This window comes from Ciconia boyciana, chromosome 12 (assembly GCF_034638445.1).
Source record: "Ciconia boyciana chromosome 12, ASM3463844v1, whole genome shotgun sequence".
In the NCBI taxonomy this organism is placed as follows: Eukaryota; Metazoa; Chordata; class Aves; order Ciconiiformes; family Ciconiidae; genus Ciconia; species Ciconia boyciana.
The window spans coordinates 8,770,451-8,780,221 of NC_132945.1; the positions used below are offsets into that span (position 1 = coordinate 8,770,451).

At 41.7% G+C, this 9,771-nt stretch overlaps 1 protein-coding gene across 1 annotated transcript; it reads right to left on the minus strand.

Moving 5' to 3' along the window:
* Nucleotides 1-915: 915 nt before the first annotated feature.
* On the minus strand, nt 916-9,261 carry VGLL1 (vestigial like family member 1). Its single transcript, XM_072876794.1, has 5 exons — nt 7,530-9,261; nt 6,404-6,633; nt 5,402-5,821; nt 3,217-3,276; nt 916-2,539 (listed from the first exon to the last, which is right to left on the minus strand). The coding sequence occupies exons 2-5, from the start codon at nt 6,612-6,614 to the stop codon at nt 2,499-2,501; spliced, it is 732 nt and encodes a 243-aa protein (XP_072732895.1). The 5' UTR covers nt 6,615-6,633; nt 7,530-9,261; the 3' UTR covers nt 916-2,498.
* Nucleotides 9,262-9,771: the final 510 nt, after the last annotated feature.

Genomic DNA, 9,771 nt, shown 5'->3' on the forward strand with positions numbered 1-9,771 from the left:
TGTGAAATGCTCAAACCTCTATTCATACTAAATCATTAAAGGCAAATTGCACTGATGGGTTAACTATGTTTATTGCAGAAGAAAAGTAAGATGCCTACGAACCCAGGCACGCTCTGGTGCATGCTGCTGCGGGGGCATAAGACAAAACGCCGGAGCAGCAGAGCCTCTGTCCCCCAGCCCTCTACCCCAAGGTCACCATTATTCTAGCAGCCGGCGAAGAGAGCCAGCACCCGCACGCCCGGCCCGGAGCCTGGCTCACAGTGCTGGCGAGCAGGGTCCGGGACGAGACACCGGCCCTTGGGCTGCCCGGGCACTTGCTCCCTTTCCCCAGGTCTGCCACACAGCTGGATGGCAAGGACGCAGCGTTGCCAAACCTTGCAGCAATGGCTCAAAGTGTTCCCATGTCAAGGCAGAACCAGTGATGCCTTGTGTCCTTGCAATAAGTGACATGCATTTAAAAACAAGGGTCTTTTTCCCCCCACACTGTCCAACCCCACTTGGTTGATTCACCAGAAACATGGGCTTTATAAGTCACCTTGAGTATTCCCAGCTGTGACATGCACAGGACCAAACTGTTCCAAGAAGCAGCACATCTGAAGAGCATTTAGATATACTGTTATATGTCTTTTCAGACCTTAGAGCTAAATTATGTGAGCATTTTCTTTTAGGAGGTATGGCAGAAGGAGACAAAAATAATTTTTCAGTATTTTGAAGCAATAACTTCACTGGAATTATAACACACACTAGTAAGGCAGGTGTACAGAGTACAGCTTGGAAATCTTTGCTCCGGCCCATAGAAGAAGTCAGATTATATTTCCACGTAGCCTTGAAAATCAGAGAATTAAGTGCTTTGTGGATGACAAAAGAAAACTACTTGGAGAGGTATTCCTAAACTTAAAACAGAAGAAAGGCAACTTTGTAGAAATATTAAACACAAGCAATTTTTCAGTGCTTATCTATAGGAAGACAGGATGTTGGTCTACCTTTTATTAATTACTTAAAATGGTTCCTCTTGTATGTGATCTCAGGTTGGTCTAGCTCATGTACATGCTACAGCAAGTTTGTATGATACAAACTAGGATTTTTTAAATTTTTATTTTTAAATCAGTACCATAAACACCTAAAGTTGCTGAACTCAAATTATTCATAAAATTCCACAAGGTGTTATAACTGAAGTAGACCAGTGGCAGCACAGATATCCTGTGTAAATAGAGCCACAAAAACACTTAACCAGCTAAGGATTTGTCTTATAAACCACAAGCTCTAGGATCTCAAAGGTCAACTTTCCTTAAGCAACTGCGTAGAGCTGTCAGATAAAGTTAATTGTGCTCCTTTATATTAAATTAATGTATAGCTAATGAAGAAGGAAAAAATAAACCCAAATCTTTTTTATCCTTAGGATTTACAATAAAGGCTAAGCAGTCTCTTACTGCAGGGATTACATACACAAGCCTAAACATCAGTCACATGAGGTTTTACTCACAGTAGCTTCAGCAAACATATTTGCAAGGGCAAGCAGTGAAGCAAAGTGGGGACCTGAACGTGCAGGATCGATGCACAGCTCATGGCTGCCACTTCTGCTGCACGGAGGAGCATCGAGACCACATCCCATTCAGCTCTTCTGAGGTCGGTGGGATGCAGTTGCCGTGAACAGAGGGATTTTTGCTTGTTCTGGTGACACAGCCCTTCAAGCTCAATAATTTAAAATTCAACCACACAGGGTTTATTTAGAAAAAGAACCTTTTATACCTGCAAAGAGCCTGGGAAAATAGACCATTCCCACCTCCAGCTTTTTGCTCAGGGGTATTTTAATTGCATCCAGCGAGGACCCAGATTTCCTCCCAGATCTAGTGTTAATTCACTGTTTTCTAGAGAATGATTATACATTATGAGAGGGCAAAACAGAGCCTTGGGGCATATGCATATTATATAGTTTCTGAAGAATGTCCCTGTGAATTGCAAGTATGGTTACAAATTACTGTACTTCCAAAACATAAATATGATAACGTGCTTTGCTGACCTGTGGTTGTCCTGAAGTCTCTTGCCCATGGTCTAAGACTATTTTAAAAAACATAGAAATATCAAATCAAGATAAGAAGATGCAGCACTGAATTTGTGCTAACTGCATCCCTGCAGTTATCAGTTATTAACTGCATTGATAAGAATTGTGTTTCTTATCAAGAGATGGTAAAAGAATAAACACAAAAAGATTAAAAAGTGCTAAGAGTCCTTCCGGAGAGGGCTACATGAAAAGCCTTAAGTAGACAATGTTTCTTCACAACAAACATACTGTCAGGTTTAATACCACAGCTATTAGCAGTTATTTACCGAATAGAAAAAGATGATTTTTCATTCCCCAAATAGTAAATAGTACATGTATTCTTCCAACTGAGAGAAAAAGCACAGAGTAGCTGCAGTTCATTTCTTCTTGATTCACAGTTGCAAACAACAAAAGTTCACAGCAAGAACTTTCAGAATAAAGTAGAAACATCCAGTTGCTAAAAGTACAAATCTTGTCTTCTGTCATGAATCTGAATACCTGAAAGACACAGCAGTATTAGGACAGTCAAACAGCGTAGTCCATGCAATCTCTTAGGATGTTGTGCAAACAAAATTGCACCTTTGGGTCTGATGCAAGAGGGCCCTTACTAGAATAACCAGAACCACCCCTCCAAAGTAGCCCCAAAATATTGCACATCAAAGAACCAACATCATGGTATGACACAGTCTCAAGAGACTAATACAAATATGGAAGCCTGAATGCTTTGAGAATAATTTCTTAGAACAACTCTCCTAGCAGCGTGGTGGGTTTGCTGGTGAAAACTGCAAATGCTAGCACATGGGTCCAACAGGGACCTCAGCCTGAAGCCAGGTGCTTGAGATACAAAGCAAGGGGTGTCCTATCTTTATACGATCTGAAACTTGGACAGCCAGGGCAGAATAGGTGTTGTGACATGGCAGGCTGATGGTATAACCACAGAAACTAAGGTAGATGGAGTTAGAAAATCATACATCTAATTTTAATAGAATGTTTTCCCTCTTCTCTGTTAATGTAGTTATGGGAGGGGGTGTGTATATCTCAGGGAAAAGCAAGCTTTTGAAATACAATCTGGAAGCAACCAAGGAAGCATCTTTAATTCTGTGTTCATAAGCAAGGCAGCTATCCTTCATAACTGAGTATTAATTTGTTCCAAACCGGCTGGTTTCATCACTCACCTGCAGTGGCATGGCTTACACCGGGATTTTCCGAGCCTTGGTAAGAGCTTGCTTTCCTCTCTTAAAAAAATAAAATACTGGAGATGAGCAGAGATTCAACACAGAGCTAAAAGTAGGCAGTAGCTCCTAAAGAAACCTTGTGCTTTTCCAGCCCAGCCTATAGCACAGGTGCTGGGGAGCTCTGTGCTGTCTGGCACAGCAATATACACTTCCATAAATATAAATATCAGCTGTTCTTAAACATGACACAGCGCAACGAGAAGTATATTTAACAGATAGAGCCAAGAAACAGGGACTCCCACAGCCAGACTAGATGCACACATCCTAAGGACTTGCCAAAGACTCCCTGTGAACATGGGCCAGCCATTTCTTATCTGTTCTTTTTGGGTTGCTTGATAAGCACATGTACGGTGTTACACATGTGGTGTTATGAGGCTCCCCGAACATTCAGAAAGGCCCTGTAAACATCCTGAAAGAAAAGGCCTTAATCGGCGATGGCTGGGGACCATCAAGCTGTTTAATTTCCTTTTCAATTTTTCCCTACTCATTTTCTTTCTGAAATTTTGAACAGAAGTCCACTGTTGTTAGCACTGCTTCCCTTTTTCGATCCCAAGACCAGTTTCATGAAACATCTCCTTTTTTGGAGGAGTTGGTTCCTTGGGCTCCCAAGCCTTGATAGGCTCACATTGCCCCCTTGGGGGAAGAGGGCACCTAACCTTGTTCTTAAATTAAATCCTAGAAGTCCAGACAGTGTCTTTAAAGTAATTAGACTGTCATTTACTAGCTGCAAAAAGTCTAGGGTGCATGCCTGTGCAGCACATACATACAGTCTCAGCTAAATCTATCCAACTACATATCAGGAGCAGAAAATTTGTATTCCAGCTGAAGACATACACACTCTCCCTTTTCCATGCACAGACACAGACAGGCATTAGACACTCTAGCAGGAATAAGTTAGCAGAACACCTACAGTTGGGGTCCTCATAACAACATAGCTTCGGTATAGCCTCAAAAGAGGAACTGCGGATAAGACTGCCTGCAAATATAAACCATACTTTTAGCTCGTGTTCTGCCAAATTCCTGCTGATGCAGATTGGAAATTGGGTAACCCGTAGGTATTTCACAGCTGGTTTTTTTCAAAACCTAAGACTCAGGATTGCTTCTTCACGTGCCTGGTCCTTTTCATCTAGAAGCACTAGGTAGGAGGCGCTGTATTTTTCCAGCAGACTCCCTAAACAATTTCACAATCCTTTTTCTTGGAGACCAGTGCCAAGCTGACTATCTGGGTAACGCCCAAAAACAGCAATGCAGGCGTACCCTAACAGGGCACCAGGGCTCTGGATGGGAAGCCTGATCTGGGAGAGCTTCTCAAAGGCAGAAATTACTCACAAGGGAGCAATTTCATCCAGCAGTCCTAGATGCTGTGGGGATGTAAGCTCCCAGGAAATGGACTTCAGTCACCAGCCGTCTTTATTCTGTGTGCTGGCAGTACATAGGATTGGGATGCCTACTAATTGTTAATAATAAATAAGCAACAATCATTGTTCCTGCATGAAATGCATTAGCTCTGGGAAATCTACTGCAGAGAGCAATTGCAGCCTTTGACACGCAGGGCAGCAGTGCTTAATGACAGGCAGCAATTAGCTGGGAGACAAGGCAAGGCTGGCCCACCAGTCCCTCTACCCTAGTCCTTCCAGCTACAGACAGAGACTGGGGAGGGAGAGAAATCCCTGGCCTTTCTGGTAAGGGCTGCAGTTTCACATCCGGTATTCAGAATATCTTTAACACCCTACACAGAAAGATAGGTTGCTCAGGGCTCTTACCTGGCCACCGCTTTCTGGTCATAATATGGGAGCATCTGGTACACACCATACCTACTACCTATAAGGCAGAGACTCTGATAGCAGTGAATAATGTTTATATTCACTTAAAATATCTCCCTAAGGTAAGCCAGAGGGTAAAATATTGTGCAAGTGGGCAATGCATATTTTTTGATTAAGCTATACTATATAGCTAATCAGTCCCAAGTACCACAGTACATATCATGGGTTATCTATTGAAAAAAATTTCTATGAGCTGGGCTGAAGACGGCTCCAATTTGAGAACCTTAGGAACAGACTGTATTGTTTTGTCTCTTTACATAAGATGCCATCAAAGAATAAAGTGATAGTAAGTATTTCCTTACCTCCCCCAGGAGCTGAACTTTGACTTATATTTTGTAACCTAGCAGGTCCAGTCATACAAGCAGAACTTGAGTGTTGCTTCATGGTACATTCTTGCATGGATGTTAAGCACCTTTCCTGTTGCAGAAGACCAAGAAGAGAACCGTATTTCCTGTCAGAGATCGGTTCATCTGCCACGTGCAGGTCAGGCAAGGCATGATGATATACCGAACTGGTAAGACTGGGAGTCCCAGTCGAAGGGAAGGGCCATAAATCTGCAGGTTGAGTTGGATGACTCCGCAGAGCTGATGGCTGGTATTGGCCTGCCATACCAGCAGCAGAAAAATTCAGACCAGAATTTGACATGTTTGTTGCAGAAGACGACGGATATGGTTTGGAGCAATGTGAAGAGAAATTCCACTGATGGGGAGACATGCTATCTACTTAAAAAGAGAAAGAAAGCATCTGAAGTCTCATCAGTTCTTACTTTTTTTCCCAAGGCAAATTCCAATGGACTTCTAAGGGAACACTACCAGATTGCATATTCATTTTTACAGAAATATATATTCACTTTAGTGCTGCTTATCTTAAAAATCAACCACAAATTCATACTAAAAGGAGACTAAACCACCACCACCAATACTTTCAAATAAATATTACATGTGTTTTCTTACAGGCCACTAGCATAGGCAGGTTTTTAACAATTGCAAGCTTAGACAAATATATTTTTGCAAAGACGACACATTAAGTCATAATGCACTTAACGCATCTGACAGCAATGGAGACTCTTGGCTGGAAAATGAGGACCCAGTCCTGCCAACAGGCCCACGGAGAGCTTGGGAAGCACCCCAGAAAGCACAGGGCTTTACCTAGGAAGTCCCAGCTACATAATCCAGGGCTTTGCAAGCATGATTTTCTTGCTTTCTGTTTGCGCGCAGTTCCAAATTTAAGCACGCTGCATCTTAAATTCCTTAGTGAAACCTAGTCAACCCTAACACTACGCTCATGCATGGAAAGCAGCTCACCGTTCTTCAGGACAACAGTCTCGCCCTTGTGCTTTGTGCTCAGGTCTTGTGGGTTCTTGGCATTGCTTAGAGCTCTAGAAAAATGTTCATCTACCACGCTGTTAATATCCCCTTGGAAATACGTAAATACAACACTCTGAGACCCCCATTCTGTTTTCACAGGTTCTTTGCTTTTACACAGTTTTGGAGAGAGCTTCCTTGTTTCTTCCATTTTCAGTAACCAACAGCCCCTGCCAAAAAAAAAGCCAGACCTGTCAAAGAAATACTATTCAACTTAAAGTGCACAGTCAGTGGTGAGCCCATCTTCCTCCTGAAACTGGTAGGGCCAGAACAACTGTTACTAGTAAGATTAGATTCTTTGTCTGGGCTTCTGCTTCTTCTACACACCTTTTCTTTACTAATTTCCTTATTATATACTTCTAATATGAAATACTTTACAATACTGAAATATTATATACTTTACCAATACTGAATATACAATACTGAAATAAATACAAACTGAAATACAAAATGAGAAACCTTGCAATAAATGTGCGCTACATGTTTCAGAACTGTGATGGGAGTGCATTTTTCCCAATCAGACAAATTGAGTCCAATTAGTCTTTCACTTGTTCAATGCAGTATCTTTTGCTGGCGAGCTCTAAGTTTGATATAACTGTACAATATGCAACCTTAGTAAGGGATACTGCATCCTGAAAGCAGTGAATGGCTCAGAGGTGCAAAGGGCCTGATGGATACCAACCTTGTATGAGTTACCTGTCAATACAATAGCATCGGCTCTATTGAAGAATAAAATGGGCACATCTATCCATCAGCTGTCATTTCTCATCCCTGCCTTCATCCTTCTTTATAACCCTGGGCTTAGGACCTAGCACTGTGCAAACATACCCTTGAGGATGGAAGTGTGCTGAAAGACCTGAAGCACTTAAACAAATAATTCAGACAATATAGAGGTGGCATTAGCCCTGGATGAAGCTCAGGGTGAACTTACCAAAATGCTTTATCCAATTCTGGTTTTTGTATTGTTCAAAAAACATACTGACAAAGTGAAAAAAAAAATTAAAGAAAAAATACTAAATGGAGCTTAAAATAATAATAACTTTAGATAAGGTAAAATTCGAAGTACCTTGATCACTGTCAGCACACACCCCCACAAGGAAAAGACTTCCGAGAGTAATTAGTTTCTCAACCTGTTAGAAAAAGACACTCAGATTAAATTACTGGAGATTCAAATTACGGCAAATTCAAGTAAAAAAAAACCCCAACAAATAAAAAACCTTTTCTGTTTGAAACAACTTACCTAGGAACGTGGTGGGTCTGCCAGTTGCTTAAAACTTTGGTAGCAAGACTGCTAAAACACACGCTGTAGCTCAACCAGAAGTTATGGATTTAAGGCAGGAATTACTCTAAAATAGTTTGCAGGAAGTCAACAGAAGACCATAAGACTCCTTTTTGTTCTCCTTAAAAATCTCTGCTGCCAGATATGGTAAGAGTAGGACAAGGAACGTCACTGCTTGCCCTGGAGAAGCATCGTTTTTATGCATTTGTGCAGTTTCTGGCCGCAGGGGAGCTAGTTCTACAACCAGAGCTCATACGTTCTGCTGTAATCAAAATCATATTTAGCAATGCTCAGGCTACAAATGCAGTGAGAAGTGCCTGCTGTTTCTATTCAATTTTCCAGTCTCATTGTCAGCTCATCACACCGCATAGCATAATTGATTTACCTTGGTAGCAAAAAGAAGGCTGTTATTTTTCAGAGATCAGGGAAACCTTCGGCTGATAGCCAGCTATATCACGCAAAACCTAATGAATCATTAGATTTGTGTTTCCATCCAACTAACCCTGCAATACACAGTGTTGCTTAACCTATTCCGATACATTTATCTGATTTCTTTTCTAATCATAATCCCCCCAATCCTCAGAAGCTTCCTAATAAACACTGCACTCATCTGTCTTGAAGGGTATTCTGAAGTATCTGCAAAGGCTTCCTCCGAATGGTCTCTCAGTGTTTCCTATACATGAAAAGACTGTTCAGGCTGCAAAACCAAGTACTCAGACATTAAGAAGTACGCAGATTAAGGTTATCCAGCCATAACCCATCCCCTTTTTTATGCTTAAGCCTTCATCTACAGACTTCTTGTCCATGTTTATTATTTGCTTCTATGTCTAGTTTTGCTTGTTACCCCTACCTCCCGCATATTCTCTGTTCAGTTTCCCCCCTTCATGATCCCTTGCTCAGCAGGCCCTAATCCCCTGTCATCAACTACCAAATTACGTTCAAACTCAAGAGTTTCTCTGTCCTCATTTTCGGATTTCTATTACTTTGCCCTGTCTGCATCCTTTCCCTAGCTCCAAACCTGAACACAGTGGAGGAGATGGGACACATACAGGTTGGTCACCAGTTAGGAAATGCAAGGGATTTGTAACAGTCATCTGATTCAGAAGACCATCTTTCAGAACTTTAAAACTGACCAAACTTTCCCAAACACAGAAACTTAAACTGAAAAACCTTCCTCCTGATTTACAGGCACCTTCCCAAGGCACATGAGGTGAGCAGGAACTAGCACAACCCAGCCAAACAACTGGAAGAACTTCAAGCACAGGAAGAGACACTATTTTTTCCCAGTCTTGTTTTAGAAAGGAACCCACTGTTTAGGTTAAGAAAGTTTCTGGTTGCTCAGTTGGAGGCCAACGCTTGCCATGGAAAATTCCAACCCAAGCGGTGAAAGCTTGGCAAAGTCATCAGTGACCATATGGCCTGAGAAAGGACTACATCAGGCCGTCTTGCCAGCAAGCAGCAAACCAGCTCTTCCTACACTGCTCCACCACTGCACATCAACATGCAATTTAAAAAGCATTAGCTCTGGCCCAGAGGTCTATTTTTCCTGTTCCTCACTCAGTGCAAGCCAGCCATTGCATCTTTGTACCACTTTATTAACATGCTTAACTTGCTCGTGACATTAATTGTAAGCTCTTTTAGCACCGTTTATTGGTGTGTAGCAGCTGTTACGCTTGTGTGAATTGTGACCACAGTAGTTATAATGCTAGAAAAATGATACATTTTTTAAAAGAAAGAATGGTCATTTATCTATTTTTTTCTCATTTCCCTTAAAAACCTCTTGCGCTTTCCAACAAGTAGTCATAAGAAGGCTGGATATAACCTAGGTTATATCTCAGTCCTCTCAGTGATCATATGCACATGAGGAATCTAAGTGTCCCAAGAGTCAGGACTTATATTTTGTGCACTGTGGTCTTCATTACCTGAACTTCCCATTCTTCCATCTTCCAGCAGGAAGTCTGCAAAAAAAGGCAGAAATCCTTCTGATTTTTGTGTTTGCCACAAACTGCTGTCAAAATGTAGTAGAAGT